General features: G+C 60.9%; 1 protein-coding gene across 3 annotated transcripts; it reads right to left on the minus strand.

Annotated features, from left to right (window-relative positions):
- Positions 1-522: 522 nt before the first annotated feature.
- KCTD15 (potassium channel tetramerization domain containing 15) lies at positions 523-15,813 on the minus strand. Of its 3 annotated transcripts, none has more exons than XM_021700919.2 (7): positions 15,795-15,813; positions 13,556-13,653; positions 11,864-11,956; positions 11,053-11,228; positions 5,987-6,131; positions 3,236-3,541; positions 523-2,003 (listed from the first exon to the last, which is right to left on the minus strand). In XM_021700919.2, exons 3-7 carry the CDS (start codon positions 11,927-11,929, stop codon positions 1,845-1,847), a joined length of 852 nt encoding a protein of 283 aa, XP_021556594.1. In that variant the 5' UTR covers positions 11,930-11,956; positions 13,556-13,653; positions 15,795-15,813; the 3' UTR covers positions 523-1,844. The 3 variants fall into 3 exon arrangements, with proteins under 3 accessions (XP_021556594.1, XP_021556593.1, XP_021556592.1); XM_021700918.2 differs by lacking the exon at positions 15,795-15,813 and adding an exon at positions 15,314-15,454 and having other exon boundaries at positions 13,556-13,650; XM_021700917.2 differs by lacking the exon at positions 15,795-15,813 and adding an exon at positions 15,314-15,454.
- Between the last annotated feature and the right edge of the window lie 1,518 nt (positions 15,814-17,331).

A 17,331-nucleotide genomic window follows, 5' to 3' on the forward strand; every position in this document is an offset into this window, starting at 1 on the left:
GGTTAGAACATAAGGGCTTTGAGGAAAAACACAAAAAGACTTATTAAAACGGGAGGCCTACCCCTGGAAAGAGGCACACTGAGACCTTGTTCTGTGCTCCAGTGGCCTGTGGTTCTCATGCCGGGGGCTGTGAGGACCCCGGGATGGACGGAGCCATGGCTGGCCACCTTCTACTGCTTTGGGGGGTGCTAAGAGGACGCCGACCTCAACCCAGAGCCAGGGAGGGAAAAATCTCAAACATTTAAGACTAGGTTCAAAACCCCCCGGACATCTTCTGTCTGCCTTCCCCCTGTATGGCATCTGGTTCGGGCCTGTGAATCAGAATTCAGAATCTGTGCTGCCCAGAGGGGACAGGCACAGCAGAGAGGAAACACCCAAATGTAATAAATAACGGCCGCTTGGGACCCTGCTCCTTCCCCTCCCCCAGCTAGGGCTGCGTAGGAGAGAGGGGTCTGTTTCTTCCCGAGTGGGGGGGACCCCGCCCCCAAACCACCCCACACTCCCCACTGCGTGCCAGGCGGGATCCGGCTGTCGCTTCTGCACAGGACGGAGCCTGAGTCGTTTGCTTTAGAGCATCATTTATGGCATGAACTAGGAACGTAATGTGTTTACACACACACACAATTGTACATCGGCATCTTTACAATATTAAAGGAGTCATATACAAGTCTACAGGCATCATACACAGCGCGGGGCCGGCTGGGGTGCCCCTCCAAGACTTCCCCACCCGGGCGGAGCCAGCGCGGGGAAGGGGGACAAGGGGGGCGGTGTCCACCTTTGTGCCTGTTGTCTGGGAGGACCCCTCGTGGCCGGTCCTTGTTGGAATCCGGAGCCCAGAGCCCCAGGTACGCCTTGTGTCCCAGTCTCATCGGCAAGCTAGTGTAACAGTTTCATTCAAATTCAGTGTGCATATTAGTGTGGGAAAAGTGGAGCTGGGGACCTCTTCCTGAGCTGGGGACCCAGAGGATGCTGCTGACACATGGGCCCCTTCACCATGGGGCCCATTCCTGAGGTAAGGATGCGGTGTGGCCCCGTGGCTGGTCTGGATGGGGAGAGACTTCTGCAGAAGCCCAGGTGAGGACACTCAGACAGGACTGGAAGCCCCTGGGGCATTGGTAGGTCAGGTGACTCACCAAGTGTGGCCTGCACCCTGGGTGGCAGCAAAGGGGAGGGTCTCAGATGGTTCCAGAGCCATCCATCCCCCACACCCACACAGCCCTCCTCCCGGCAGCCCTGCCCCCTGGGGGCCCTGCCTCAGTTCCTACGGCATTGCCACTCTTGCGTCTGTCTCTGGAGCAGGGACCAGAAGTCTCCAAGCCCCACTCTGCGGGCACCTGCGGGGGGGGGGGGCACACTGCCCGTCCAGCTACGAACGGAGCACCAGATGAAGAAGCGTTGGTCCTTGTCAGCCTCTCTGGCTTGTGCAGTTAGTTCCTTCCATCTTAAATAGTGTAGAAAAATAAGCCATCTGTGACACAAGGAGACCCAGCGGAGACTGCCACGCGTGGAGAAGGATGAACGGCTCCCCCGGCGTGGGCCCGGAGGCCTCTGCTGACCCTGCCTCGGAGCAGGCCGCGCCGGGCCAGGGAGCCGAAGTGCCGGAAGAACTGTTCCCACCGCAGCAGCTTTGGGTCCCATCAACGGTCCTTCGGTGGGCGTGTCTCCGGCATCCCACGCGCTGTTGCCAGGATACCTGCGGCTCCCCGGGCTGGCTCTGGACCCTCCAGTCCCACCCTCAGTCTCATGCCCACTGCTGCAGGCAGAGGCAGAACTCCCCAGCACTGTTTCCAGGTCCCTGGGGTGTCCCCAGGGCCAGACGGCCTCAGGCGGGCACTGAGGCGGGCCTAGTCCAGGGGCTCCTGCTTTATCCGGACCGCAGTGGGGGTGGGCTGCGGCCGCCGCTCCTCACGGCACAGCACATACTCGCTGAACTGGGAGGAGTCCACGCCACCCCCACAGGATGCAGCCACACTGAAACCCCTCTGGAACAGCCTTTCCAGCACCTGCCGGGGAAGAAAGAAGGGTCAGCGATGCCCCGCTGCCAAAGAGACTTCCTGGCTTGGCCTTGCGGGCAGGTGGGCATCAGCCAGGGCAAGTCAATCCTCCTGTTCAGACCTCAGGACAGACACCGCCCTGCAGAACCACCAGCTGAGCAACCACGGGAGGGATGGGAGCAGCCAGACCCTGGGTCCCCTTGAGTGACCAAACCTGGGAAAGGCTACCCCATCCTGCCCCTCTCAGGGGTCCACAGCTTGATCCAGAGGCAGAAAGAGACTTGGGGCCCCTTCTCTCTTCTCCAGGGTGTAACCTGCCCCCCCCTCCAGACATGTGGTCCCAGCCCCCCTCCCCCACCACACTGAGGCCTGACTCAATAAAAGAGACCCTGCCCCTGGCCTCTGGGCGGCCACCTGCTTCCCTGAGCTGTGAGTCCCAGATGGTTTGGGGCCTGGGGGCTCATCAGCTCAAGGGAACTCGGGGTGGGGAGGTGGAGGAGGCCTCTTGGTGTCTGAGTCTCTACAGGCCTCCGTGTCCATGTGGGTTTGTACCTCTGTGGGGAGGGGGTCTCATCACTGTGTCTGACACCTGTGTCCCATGGGTAGCAAGTTCTGACTGACAGCCTGTGGAATGTGTGCATGGGAAGAGGGGGGAGGAGCACTCCCCCCCCCCCCCCCCGGTGTCCACTCTGCCCTAAGCCTGAAATAGGAGTCTGCTCCTGGGTCTGGAAGAGCTGGTGCAGAATAGGCCCTATCCCTCTGGGGTTCCCCAGCTCTGAGACCCATCTGAGGAAGGCCAGCTCAGAATGGCTCTGGGCAGCCATCTGGGTGCGGTGGCTGCGGGTCAGCAGGGTGAGCAAGGGGGCTCCAGGCCACCTTTGCTCAGCCTCTGACCTGCCCCCTTAGACGGCCTGGGTTTAATTTGAATCGAAAGGCAGACTCTGGGTGTCAAATGAAGCACACTTTGTTGAAAATACTCTGGGCCATTTTTATAGAACATCCTTTTGGAAAAAAAAAAAAAAAGCACAGATCAATTTTTTTAAGTCCATCCCCCAGGCGCCATCATTTAATTATGAGCGGGACATAAATTATGCATTGACACATTGTTGCCTCTTCTGTAAGATGGCACGGAGGGCTTCACCGTTTCAGGGACCGCGCCTCCCTCCACGTATGCCCGCTGCCGCCGGAGGCCCAAGGGGGAAGGCAGGGGGGAGGCGGGGCGGGGCGGGCGCAGCCCTCACCTGCACGGAGTTGAGCCGGCAGTAGCCGTTGAGCGGGAAGCGGATGACGTGCGTGGGGTCCTGGTTCCAGCCGGCGTTGACAGAGTTGCACATGACGTCCCCGGTCTCGGGGAAGACCTCCTCGATGAGGGCCTTCTCGCCACTGAGCGCAATGCGCTCGCCCAGGTCCGGCGTGACGCGCACCACGAGGCAGTCACAGGCGCGGCTGCGTCGGCGCTGCTCCTGCTCCTGCTGCCAGCGCTCCAGCTCGCGCACCATGGGCTGCAGCTGGTAGTACCGCGCCTCCTCGTACAGCAGGCTGAAGTCCTGCGGGTGCACGCACAGCGATGGCCGCGGCCGGGGCTGCTCTTCCCCGCTCCGGCCCCCCACACGCCCTGCCCCCCCCAGGGCTCAGTGCGGACTGCGATGGTCGTACCCATTGTACAGATGGGGAGAATGAGGCGCAGCTGAATGTGTACAAGCCCCAGGAGTCTAGCCTTAACCCAAAGGCGGCAGCTGGCGTGCACCCTTGCCAGATAACCTTGCGCTCTTCCATCTGGCCTCAAGTCCCTGGAGCAGAGAGGGGCCTCTGCAAAGACCAAGGGGGCTGGACTAGGGCAGCCTGAGGCCGTGCCTATGGCCTGCCGCCTTCTTAGAATCCCAGAGAAGAGAGGCTGGGCCAGGCAGAGGGGAGCAGCATCCTCACCTGCCGGGGAGGAGCTCACAGCCCAGCAGCGAGGCAAAGCAGACCTGCCTGGGTGGGATTTTTGGCAGGCTGTCTACCAGCCCTGAGGCCTCTGATCGTCAGTTACTGACCCTGTCAGAGCCTGTTTTACCGTCTATAAAGCGGACATAAACACCCAGCTCAGAGAGGGGGGTGAGGTCTAAGGGGTGACAAAATCTGCCAAGTGCCAGGCCCATGCTGCCCTAGCAGGCAGGTTGAGGAGGTGTCTGGGAGTGGGAAGCCCACCTCCACGCAGCCCACTCCCAGGCTGGCACACTCACACCAACTGTCCCCCAAACACATGCACGCCCATATCTGCCCGGGCCCTGAGTCGCTTAGGACCCCGGGACTTGGGCCACTCATTGGGGGCTGAGCTCAAGGCTGGCTGGTGAACTTGAGGACCCCTGGGGGAGAGGCAAGGAGGCCCAACCCCCAAAGCAGGGCCCACCCCCCAGGCCCTCAGTCCCTTCCACCTGCTGGCCCCAGCCTCTGGAACCACTCAGAGGGAAGCCCAAGTTCTAGCCCCGACCCGGGCCTGTCGTCTGTCAGGGACCCATCCCGTCCCTCCACTGGGGTTCCTCAGGGCTCCCTCCTGGGCATCTGCTCTCATCCATTCTTGAGGTTTTAAATGGTATCTGCACACATTTTCCGTTATAGCCCAGAACCTCTCCACCCAATGCCCCACCATCAATTCCATGCAAGAGTGAGATGCAATGCTCCTTCCAGCCTGTCCCGTCCCTGGGCCTCCATGCATTCACTCAGGACCCAAGCCAAAGGCCAGGAGACAGCCTCGAGAGTCCCCTTACCCCCGACCGATTCACACCACGGCCTTCCATGGCCAATTCCTAAACAGAAATCTAATCTGCCACTTTGCTCTATCTTTGCTGCCTCTCACCTGGACCAAGGCCTTTAGGAAACCTCGCTTGGCCTCCTGCTCCCACCCCTCACCCTCACTGCATCCTTCCCCATACAGCAGCCAGGGCTGTCCTTCTGACTTGCAAACCTGATTATCATTCCCTGCTCACAACCCTTCCACTGCATTCCAGGTAAAATGCCAAATGCTGAGCTGGCCACCAAGGTCCCACCTCAAGGGGCAGCCTCCTTTCCCCTCCCACTTCATACAGCCCCAGGCTGACACCCTCTCTCTGGTTCTGGAAGGTACCAAGCTTCTTGCCACCCTGCCCCCTCATCAAGGCCCTTATACTTGTTTGGCCCTGTTCCTCCTTCACCCAGAGAAGCAACCTTCTCTCCAAACCCCCTGGGGCCAGGTTCTCCATGGTTCCCCTTCACCACATTCTCTACTTCTATGGAACATTTGCCCCCCAGGGAATTCATGCCTTTTTTTTTTTTTGGTTCAACACCTTTCACTAGATTTTAAGTGCTATGGGGACAGGACCCATGTCTGCATATTTCACTGTATCTTTGGCCTGACTTTGGTTGTTGGCACCCAGTATCAGTTGGATGGAGGACAAAACAGCCCCAGGGCCACTGGGTCTCTGGGGGAGGGAGGAAGGGAGGAAGGAAGGAAGGCAGGCAGGCAGGAAGGAAGACAGGAAGGAAGGAAGGAAGGGCGGGCATCTGCAGGCCTGAGCTTCCTTCCTCGGGGATCCCCAGTGCCGTGGAGGGGCCCACCATGGAGGTGGGCCTCTCGGAACCAGGTCGGCTGCCCTGGACAGGCTCGCCCCGGGACCTGGGGGTAACCTTTTGTTTAAAAGGTCTGGTTGGTTTGGATCAGGGTTTCCCCTGCAAGCTGCCAACAAGGAACAGATGTGGGAAAGCTCTAACGCCCATAATTTTGGCACGTGACCGTCCTTCAGCACGGCAAACGAAAAGGGGTAAGCACCGCTGCTTAATTGTTACACCCTGATAAATAAGCTAAAAATGTGAGAAAACAAAATTAGTTTAGAAAAACTGATTTAGCCCTCGGCTCCACCGTTTAACTTTTTATGGTTGCCATGACGACCACGGGTCCATTTATTAAGTCACAGCGTCCCCTGTGTAATGCCACCGCAGAGGCGGCTCAGGGGAGCTGCCGGCCGCAGACTCACCTTGAAGTCATCCGGGAGCAGCAGCTTGGACGTCCGCAGGAAGCTCAGGACATAGCGGAAAATCTCCCCATCCCGGTCGATGAAATAATGTTGCTTCAAACTGTCCAGGACGATGGGCTCGGTGCCATTGAAGAGGCGGCTTATTCTGGGAGAGAGGGAGAGGGGGGCGTCTGATGGGAGGCCAGGCCACCCCCCCCCCCCCCCCCCAGGGGGGGGGGGCCCGACATGCCTAACTCTGGGACCACGCCAGGCACCCCAGGTGTGTGCACACACCGAGGGCCATCAGGCCACAGCCGGGCAGGACACCAGCACACGCTTGGTACCCGGCCGACATCCACAAGCCCAGCCAGAGACAGACACACCTGGCCGCTGGCACTGGCCTGCCGACACGTTCCAGGCCTGCAAAACCACAGTGAGACCCAGACATGGCAGCCTCCTTGCTCCACGCACACGAACCCTTGCCAGGCAGACCCACCCAGAAAACTCCCACCAACCATCAGGTACCCCAGCCCGCAGCCCCACGCCCAGTGAACACAGGTAGACCGGGCAAGGCGGTCTCGGGTCACACACACCCACCTCACCCAACCCACGTGAATGAGCATCAGATGGGACGCGCTTGGGCAACGGGCCCAGCATCCCATGGTCCCCTCCCTTGCAACACGCGAGTCACAGGCAGACCCAGACACACCCAGGCGGAGGCCACACCAGCCAACACCAACCACCCAGAGACACTGCTCGGTACCCTTGACAGAGTCACAGACACACCACGCGCAGCCACTCCCTCGGGGGGCCCTAGGGGAGGAAGGGAGGCAGGCGGGGGGACAGCATGTGTGCCTCACACACTCAACAGTGTGCTCGCACACGAGCTACGGTGGAAACATGTACGCACGCACTGCGGTCTACGCACGTACACGCGCTCGGTAGGTGCCCACGCGCCTGTGCGCACACGCACGGAAACAAGCGTGCACCCTGGCAGGACAGACAGGTCTCGTCCCAGCGGCCTGTCCTCTGGAGGGCAGTGGTTCTGACAGAAACCCAGGACCTGCGGGCAGCTCGTGGGGAGCCCCTGCCTGTCCCCGTCCGCTCCAGGGAGGAGGGTTGGGGCCTCTCCAATGCCCACGGCAGGCGGCCCTGTTTGGCTAAGTCTCCTGCTGACCCCAGGCCCGGCTGTGGACAGTTATGGGCCCCAAGGAGGGTGGGGACAGCCAAGAACTGGACTGAGGAACAGGTGGGGGGCTGGCAGGGTCCCCTCAGGGATGGCCCCTCCGGACACACCTTCAGCAGGTACGGCCACCGACCAGCAAAACCCCGCGGTGGTGACAGTGTGCGTGCACAGCCCGGGAGAGCGGTGGCCCCGGTGTGGGACTAAGGCCTTCTAGCCTAGCCTGCACAGCTGGTGCCTAAGCGCCCCGACTCACTGCCCGCACCAGCGAGGGCCCTCCAGGGAGGCTCCGCTCTCCACCAACAGCCCCGTCCTCTGTGCCCTCCAAGTCACTGCTCCTGAGGCCCTACCCTGCCCCGCCGTTATGTGCCAGGGCACACGAGCTGGGCAGAAGCTGAGAGCTGAGAATCCCCGAAGCCGCTCTCAGGGCCTCCTGTCCACGCTGTCCCCCACTCTGCAGGCCTGGCACCCTCAGGGCATTGGCCATGAGGGCCTGCCCGGGTGTGCAGTAGCCATGCACTCACCTATTCTCCCTCTGGGGACATGGCCAAGCCCGGGTCCCAGAGAGGCCGTGTAGAGGGCAAGGCTGCCTCACGGGTAGGCGTGAGCAGCTCAGAGCTTAGGATGAGGTGTGGAGAGGTCTGGGCCTGTGGAACCAGGACTGCGGTCACCAGATATGACTCATCTGAGGACTCCGAAGGCCACTGAGCCCTATGAACTTCCCAGGCCTGGGGAACAGAGCCCCTGCTGGAAAGCCTTGTGGGCTCCAAGGCCTGTTCCAGCTGCCAAAGCCCCCAAGACCTGGCCTCAGCAGAGCTTGGGTATTCAGATGTCAGAACGAGGGCTGTCCAGCACCCGAGAGGCAGATGGGACTGAGCAAGGCTGCCTGGTCCCATGGGCAGTCCTCCCCAGACAGAGGAGGGCTCAGGCCAAGCCAGACCAAAGCCTCAGCCTCCCTGTGAACTTTCTCCACCCTTCCTGGTTGAGCTCAAACCCTCTATGCAGCAAACAATGTTCTAGGCTGGGCTATGTTGCAGATCTCTCTGATGCCAGGGCTGGGCTCCACACCATCCTATTGGTCTAGGGGACTCCTGACCACCCCACATTCCAGGGCTGGTTGGGTTCTAGGCTGTCTTATTGGTCCCAGGCTAGAAGGTTCTCAATTGGCCTTATTTTAAGACTAGTTCTAGCTATTACCCTCAGTGTCTCTTCCAAGGACAAAGGCCTTTCATGCCCTCGGGGTCTGAGGCTAACAAGGATGTGAGTAGGTTGAGGGCAGGTTAGGACAACTGCCACAAGAGGACCCCCCTCCACCGCCCCCACCCCCGGCCCCCTGGCAGGGTCTTAAGAGCAAGATTTGGGGGTGCCAACTTCAGAAGCCCTTCATGGAATAATCTGGCCAGTTCTGACCCCAGCTGACGGAGGTCTTCTTTTTTTTTTTTTAAACCTTTGGCTCCAATTTCCTGCATGTTTCAGGGGAAGGTTTTATTAGTCCTGGAGCGCCTGGCTTAATTTGCCGCTTCCCACGGCCAGCACGGGCACCAGCTTGGGACTGTTATGGCAGCAGCTAATGGCTGTCCGGCAGGGACGGGCGAGGTAGCAGCCCAGGGGAGGCCACTTGCAGCCCTGGGCAGCCATGCCCTGCTCTTTCTGGGTGCGGGCTAATGGCAGCACCTGCTCCCTGTTGTCGGAGCCCCCCCACCCCCCGCCGAGGAGCCGAGAACCAGAAGCCCGGGCACAGTCCTGTGGGCTCAGGGACCCACGGCTGTGGGGCACCAGCCCCCTGATCTCACGGCACTGCCCAGGTGGGACCTGCCTGATATCCAGAACCCCCCCACCCGGGGTGACCTCAGCGCTCTTACTTCTCCTTCTCCTGGTGATTCATACATCAGTGCCACTCAGTGAGGGACTGATCTTGGTTTCCAGAATTGGGGAAAAAATGTTTTTTAATTTTAATGACTCACTTAAAGAAGGACGAGAGAGATGTGAGGGGCTCTTGCCAGCACAGCTGTCCAACCCACTTCCCAGGGCCAGCCTGACCCACTGTCCCCTGACTGTCCTACGGGTCACGCCACCCCTTGACCTCTAGGCCAAAGCTTCAGGCCCAGGGAGCAGCTCTGCCCTGAGCCAGAAACCATCCAGGCAAGAAAGAGGGATTCATCTCAGAGCCCCAGCCCTGGAGAAAGAATGCAGACCGCCACCCCCTCTGGGCACGTCCTGCTGCCGAGGGTCCCACATGCCGGATCATGGGGCCACAGGGGGCCTCAGCCCCCCAGTGAGAGGGCCTGCCCCACACCGAAGAGCAGGAGGACGGGCAAGGAGGAGCAGCACTGTGGGTATGGGAGTGGGAGGGAGGGCTGCCCCTGCCCTTGCTGATCCCAGGCAGCAGCCCTGAAGACAAGAATGAGGCAGCCGCTCCCCGCAGGCCTGAGCTGTGATTACTGTAGAAAGGCAAGTGTCTGATTTCAAGAAACACTCTTCAGAGAGGTTGTGGGCAAGGGTTTTATGAATTTCACTCACAAACGTCGTCAACCGATTAAGGGATGATCTATCTCAAACAACTCGGGAATGCCGCAGAAGGCAAAATTGAAATTAAATAAGCAGAATCCATCTCCCATCCTAGACAGAGCTCTGCAAGCGAGCGCGCAGGCCGGCACTGCCGGTGGGGCCTCGTGGCTGCAAGCGCCAAGTTCACAAGCGCCCCAGGCCTAGACTCTGTTGTGCTGAGGGAGTGAGTCCAACTGCCATCTGTAGCCTGGGCTCCCCAGATTCCGAACCGGACGCTATATCCACCTCCAGCACCGGCTCCCCGAGGGAGCTTTCCTGCCCCCGTGGAGAGCTCCACCCCGGCCCTCCTAAGGTGCCATGCGCTCGGAAGCCTCGGCGCTGAGCCACCGCGCCGGCAACAGACGAGAAAGCTTCCCAGAGATGATCCCTCGGTGTCTGGGGGCTTAATTAGCTCCTCTTGTTTTTTTTAAATGTATAAAACAAGGGCAATACCCTGCAGCCTTGGCCCTCCTGCTGCTCAGCCCTCCGTGGTGGCTGCCTCGCCGTGCCAGGAGCAAGCAGCACACTGCGTCACCTCCAGGAGATGCTCAGAGGCCTGTCCCAGCTCTGGTCAGCCCTGCTGCTATGCCAACAGGAAGCCATGTCTGCCCCTGGGAGGGTCATGCCCAAGCGGCACCTCCTGGCACCTCCCACAAATGGGCCCAGGAGCCAGGAGCTGCAGGGAGCTGGGCAGAGAGCAAGGTGCCCTGTTGGGAGGCTCCTGGTCAGAGACACTTCGTCTGCTGATGGGGGTATGAGGCTCATGCTCATCCACAGCCCTGGATATGCCTGAACATCCTGGAATTCCTAGCTAGTCACCGCCCGCCCAAGGGAGCCTCTAGCAGGGGCCACTCCAACAGACAAAGATGGCAAATTGCAACTCCCACTCCTCCCTCCCTTTCTGTACTTAACCGAGGGTTAGAGCAGGAAATAGGATTAGATACTTCTCTCCAACACCATCCCGAGGCGGACGAAGCATGGCTCACAAATGATCCTCTGCAGACGACAGGCCCGAGTCTCAGTCCCGAGGAACCTGAAGGCACTTAAGACTCCCCAGCCAGCTGCCGGCCGGTTTCAGGTGGGCCTGGCTCCGAATGAGGGGCTTCTGCCGGTGGGTCAGGAGCTCCACCTGGCACTTTCGATGCCACCAACACAGGGTCACAAGTCCCTGTATAAAGCATCTTCCGAGAGGCAGCCTTGGCCTCCTGGCCCCTAGGTGCCCCAGGTCTGGGAGAGCAGGTGGGCCCCGGAGAGCCTGCCTGGTGGCTGGCAGAGGAGACGGACCCCACTGGCGGCAGGTGGCCCCTGCTGCCAGGAGCCACGGCACGCCTGGTGCCACGTGGTGCTCGGCTCTTACCTGGAGTCGGGGTACTTGGTGAGCGTGGCCAGGCTGCTGGTGTACATGTGGCCACCCACGTCGATGTGCACAGGTGCGTTGGACTTGGTGAGCTGGGCTGGCAGTGGGATGCCCTGGGCGGCCAGGGGAGACACGGGCGACCGGGTAAGAGATAACCGGGACATGCTTCCTCCCTCCTGGAGATGGAGACAAGGCGAGAACAAGAGTTTCTCCACCACAGAGCCGTGCACTCCCTTTATTGCCAATGTGATCACAGATCTAATCAGATCACTTCTGCCTGTGCCTGATCACATATTCAGCTGACAAATTATGGCCACCGCTGTAATTAAGTGTATTTGCATCATTTTCTTCCAAGTACCGGAGAGAAAAAAGAAAGATGCTTATTAGCAATAAGAAATCAAGAAAAAAAAAATTTTCAAGGTGTCAGCCTCCAGGGGCATAAAACAAACTGCAAAATTCTAATTAAAGGTCGCGGGCTTATGTGTTAGATGTGAAATATCCCCTGACAAACGAATCACCAATTTGTGAATTGGGATTCAGGGGTTTTTGCAAGTTTGTCTCAGTAACGAGACACCTCTAAATTAGTGACTTCCTCAGCACCTAAGGCGTTGAGTTTTATCCATGTAGTAAATTTCACATCAAATTAAGAGCATTTTTGTTTCAAAAAATACATAATCATACAGCCAGTCAACAGCCATCTCTTGAAGGCGGTGGCTGTGGGGACGGGTGGCCGGTGAGCAGGCAGGCGTTGGGGAAAAGGGCAGAGAGGGGGCCACCGGCCGCTGCCCCAGCCCACCCTGCTGGCTCTCACCGCAGTGCTGGCGCTGCCGTGGGCATGAAGCGAGGACCCGCTCGGCCGCTCCTTGCGGTGAGGCATCTAGGCTTCCATCGCTGCCCAGAGTATCTGTGGGGAGCACCGACAAAACCACAGGGCTTTTACTCCTCCGTAGTCCCAGATTCAAAGATGCTCAGAACCATCCTTTCCGCCTGTGCTCTCTGGGACCCCCACACCACACAGCCCTCTCCGGGTTCCACCTGCCACTACCCTGTCCCCGTGCTCCAAAGCCCTAGCAGCTTACGCACACACACGCACGCGCACACACACACATGCACGCACACACACGCATGCACGCGTGCACACACACATGCACACACACACTCACACACGTGTTTTCTGGGCAGCTCCACGTCTGCTAATTTGGTTAATGACAATACTAAAGCATATGCTCACCATTACTGCCCCAAAATGTTTCAGAACAAATCTGATTTTCCTGGTATTTTGGTTCAGAGCCACGTTACCAAGCGTGTCTCCTCTTGCATCAGCAGAGAGCCCCGTGGACCACAGCTCAGGGAGGATCCCCCAGCCTCCATGGGCTGGGGAGCCCGGGACCTCTCTGAACACCATCTCCACCATGGTTAAGATGCAGTTTGTAAACGGCCAGACACAGAGCAGCCTCCTTTGGCAGAAGCCAGGGGAAGAGCAAAAGTCACGCAGGAAGCCACCTCTTCCCTAGGGCGCCTGAGAGAGGAAACTTGTCTTTGTTTGCCTAGCCCGCACCTCTGCAGTTTCTCCCCAGACCCGCAGGACGGTCTTATCTGTGCCTAATGTATTCCAGACCCCCGGGATCACACCCCCCCCAAGGCATTAGAGAGCTGCCAGAAGGAAACAGACAGCAGCTCAGCAAATGGACCCTCTCTCCTACTCCTCCCCAGTCACTTAGCGACCTTCCTTTATGCCACGACCACCTGAAAGAAGACTGTCCCTCAGTCGCTAGAAGCCACCCTACGACACTGCTGGAGGAGTGGTGGTCTATGCAGCCCCTTGCATGGACTTGAGGCTGTCTCCTGGGGCACAGTGAACACCCACACCCACCCACCCACCCACCCACACGCTGGCCCCCGCAAGCCTAACCTGGACTTAGCTCTCACAGGTTTGACTTGTGTCTTGAAATTCACCCTCCAATTTTAAAACATAACCAAGGTCCAATGAGCATCATCAATCCTGCCAATTTAAGTAAGGTTCCTCTCCTAGGATTTGTTCTGCCTGGGGTGTCCTGGCCAGTTCCCTGACCCGAAACTGGCGTGGGGGTGGGGGGTTGCTATTAGACAGTGATGTTTCATTGATACTCTCACTGGGGGCTACTCAGGGTCTGCTACTCGTGGCATTCCTGACTTCTGGCCAGCTCAGAAAAGCAGGTCACTTATCTCAAGGAAGTTCTCAGAGACCAAAACAGACCTCAGGATGGGTTAACCTGCCCTGGGAGGCTCTGCTGGGGGAGGAGTCAGAAGGAAAGCCACACTGAGGATAAACTGTGCTGGAAGGAATTCCGATAGAAATTCTATCAAAGCGGACTGCGCAATGTTTTCCCAACTACCAGGAACACGACTCAAGTGACATTTAACACCAAGTACCCATCACAAAAGCTCTTCAGTCCTTGCTCTCATCCAAGCCTCTTTTCCATCACAAGCGCAACCTGATGTTCATGGCAAAGCATAAACTCACCATTGGAAGCCCCAGGCTTTACGCCTCGACCAGAACCTCCAGTGCTGCCTCCGGCAAACGCATCTGTGCTGGACAACGACCTTTCCCCGACACCACTGCTGAGGTCAGAAGCAACAAAAGTGGGTGCAGTAAGAGACACAAGTTCAGTCCTTCAATGCCACCAGCAAACTCACGACCCCACGACCCAGCCCCAGCGCGCCGCGGCCCTCCCGAGGCTCGCCCAAACCGCCTGTTGCAGGGGCCTCCGCGGTGTAGTGTGTGCTCCGCGGGCCTGCGGGACTCCGGACTGGCTAGGTATTGACCTGCTTCTCGGAGCTGCGGTGGGAGCCCCGGGTCCAGTGCCCGCCCGCCGCCGCCGAGCCCCGCCCGCCCGAGCAGAGGGAAGCGAGCAGAATGCCACGCTCATTTACACACAAAATGATTTTGTGTCCCATTGTGCTCGCAGTTGTTCAGCTCTCTGGGGGTGATTAAACTGGCTGAGCTGCGGCAGCTTGAGACGATTTCACTAAATCGCTTCTTCGTGAAGTCGCTTCTTTGCTAAGCTGTTATTTTAACCATAAAAGGTAAACAGAAGGCGCCTCGCGAGCTCCCTTCAGCTCTGCGCCCTGGGCGCCAGCCGCGGGCGAGAGTGCCAGGGGCCTGCAGAATTGTCCGGGGGGGTGGGGGACCCCGGAGGGGGGCGGGCGTGCCACCTGGTGCGCGCCAGCCCCGCCGCAGAGCCCGCCGGCCGGTGTGAACTTCGGGGCGGCCAGAGCCGGCTGGGCCAAGGCCGGCGGCGCCGCGGGGCGGGGGTGGCCACGGAACCCGAAGTGCCTGGCAGGGCGGGGAGGGGTGTGCGGCGGGGGCGGGGCGGAGGACAAAGTTAAATCAAAAGGCAGACACTTAGAGACCACAGATGGGAAGCTCGCCTAATTAAGGACGTAAAAGCGCTTTTGTTCTCAAAGTTTATTGTTGCCGGGATTTAAAAAAAATTAATTGAAACTAATGCTGTTATTCACTCGTGCAGTTAAATTCCTTCATGCACATTTGAGACACGGAGTGAAAACTTGAAGCTTATCTTTCTGCAGTCGAGGCGGGGGGCGCGGGAGGACGGAAAGGCGTTTCGGCTACGCGAGAGGGGCGTTTGCGAGTGTGTGCCCCGTGCGCGCGTCCAGGTCAGGGACTACCCGCGGGCAGCCCGAGCCGGAGGCGGCGACCGCGTCTCCGTGCGGCCCGCGCTGGGCCCCCGACCCCGCGCACCTGGGACCACCACCAGCTCGCCGGCCCCTCCCGCCCCGTCTGGGACTCCCGGGGTGGGCGTCAGAGGACGCACATCTGTCCCGTTAGAGACTTTTTCTGATTTGGGCGCCAAGCCGGGCCCTGTGCGCCCCGAAGCCCCAGCTGCGTGAGCCCAGTTCTGACCCCGGAAACTCGCTGGCCCTGCAGGGCGCTCGGCCCTGCACTGAGGCCCGAGTGTGGGGACCTGCAACACCCCCCTACACACACATCCCGCCCCGCGCGGCCGGAAGCTCGGCGCCCGCCCGCGTGGGGAGGGTCCACCCGGGGCCAGGGCCAGCGCACGTGGGCAATCCCCCCCCTCCCGCGCCAGGCCTTTGTGCTGGGTGCCCCCGCGCCGCCAGCCCCCGCCGCCCGGCACCGGGACAAAGCAGCTGCCCCCACCCAGGTCCGAACCCCAGCCGAGCGACTTTCTCGGTATCGCCGCCACTTTGGGGACAGGGGTGGGCGGCGCTGAGCGGTGGCCGCCCGCGCGGGGCTTACCTCGGAGCCGGAGCGCCGGATCCGGCTCGGGCGCAGCCCCCGCCCCCCGCAGTCGCCGGTCTCGGGCGCCAGGCGCAGCCTCGCCGCCTATGCTCGCTGCGCGGGTCGCTCCGGTCTCGTCCTGGAGTTACTTTCTCTCTCGCCCCCAACCCTCCCCCCACCCACCCCTCCCGCCCCGGCCCCCGCTTCGCGCGGCCCCTCGCGGCGCGGCGCGCCGGGGCCTCCCCTCCCCGCCCTCCCCTCGCCTCCTCCCCTCCTCGCGGCCGCCGCCGCCGCCGCCACCACCGCTGCCTCCTCTTCGCGCCGCTCTCCGGCTGCCCTCCCGCCGCTCCCACCTCCTCTCCTCCCTCCTCTCTCTCTCTCTCTCCAGCGGCCTTCCCTGATTGCTGGCGAGAAAATCAGCCCCCCACCCCAGTCCGTAGCCCGCGCCCCGTCGCGGCCCAGCCCGGACGCAGAGGGCAGCGATCCGGCTCCAAATTACCCAGCGCGGCGAGCGCGAGCGGGAGCGCGCGGCGACTCCTGGCTCGGGGCTCGGCTGCGCCGCGGGGCAGAGGATTAGAGTCGCAATTAGCTCCGCGCGCCCGCGCCTGCCGCGCTCGGCGACAAAAATGCGCTGTTTCCCCTCCTTTCGCCGGGCGATCCCCACCCGCCTCTCCCGGAGCCCGCGCCTTCCCGCCGGGGCTTCCGCCAGGGCCCTCCCGGGAGCGGTGCGCCCGGGCCCCCGCGCCCTCCGCCGCCCAGCCCCCCGCCCCCCGCCGGCCGGCCACGCGGCGCCCGGGCCTCCTCCGGGCTCGGGAGGGGGCGGGGGAGAAGCTGATTTTAATCATTGTCATTTCATCTGATGTAATATTTCCCCGGGCGCTTTCAGCTGGGCATAAATTTTCGGCTCCCAAATAAGTAACACAGGGCACGTTTCTCACATTTCTTGACTCTTCGGTTACAAAGAGGAGAGCAGCCGCCGCCGCGGCGCCCGGGGGTAGGGGCGGGACTTGGGAAGAAACTGGGCTGCGAGTCGGCCGGGGCTGGAGCGGAGCCGGGGGCCAGGGCCGCCCCTCCCCCTCCACGGCCTCCCTCCCCGGGTCTCGGCCCCGACTGCCCCTCTGCCGGGGAGCAGCGGCGCCCGTGACGTCTGCGGACACGCGGTCGGCCACCGCGGGGGAGGGGCGCGCGGGGGGCGCCCAGCCGGTCGCCCGCGGCCAGACGCGCCATTTCCTCTCCGCGCACGGCGCGGCGGAGACGTTTGCGGCCAAGACTTCCCCGGGCGCCGAGGCCAGCGCCCGGGGCGTCCCTCCCAGGTCCCCCGGTCGGCTGCCCCTTCCTCCTCCTCTCCTACCTCCTCCCCCCTTCCTCTTTCTCCTCTTTCCCGTGCGCCCCGCCCGCTCCCCCCCACCCCCCAACTCCATTTCCCGACTCCTAGGAAACGGAGCGCGGAGTCTCCAGTGCGCCTGGCCTGCACTGCGCCCCCGTCCGGCTCCGGGGACGCCCGGGCCAGAGGCAGGCTGGAGGGCGGGTGCGCTCCCGCCGGGAGCGGCGCGGGGGCCCCCACCCGGAGCTCTGCCGGACCTAGACGCCCTCTAGCGGCCTCGATCACGGAGCGTGGGGGGGGGCGGCCCGGGGCTGGGGTGGGGGGCGGGGGGCGCTGGTGGCAGAAGGACCAAGTCAGGGCCTGCTTCTCTTCACTAGGGCACCTCGCGCGTGGTAAGAGCGCCCGGACAGCGCTTCTGTAACTTCTCCACGCGGGAATAAGCAGAAACTTTCCTCCTAAGGGAAGGTTTTATTTATTTATTTATTTTAGAGCTCGAACTACAGGAGAAGGGGGAAATTTTCTCATTAAAGTTACATCCCTGCAGTTAGTTCAATTACTTGATATATGCAGAAGATGTTGTAAATTTATAGATTTAAATAGCTTACAAAGATGCCGCAGGCCCCATCAGTTAATTTCCTTAATTTATGGATTTTTAGCGGCTCCTAGAACAGAACGGGGCCCTGGAAGTAGGTCAGGGATCTGTGCAGCGGCT

This window comes from Neomonachus schauinslandi, chromosome 16 (genome assembly GCF_002201575.2).
Source record: "Neomonachus schauinslandi chromosome 16, ASM220157v2, whole genome shotgun sequence".
In the NCBI taxonomy this organism is placed as follows: domain Eukaryota; kingdom Metazoa; phylum Chordata; class Mammalia; order Carnivora; family Phocidae; genus Neomonachus; species Neomonachus schauinslandi.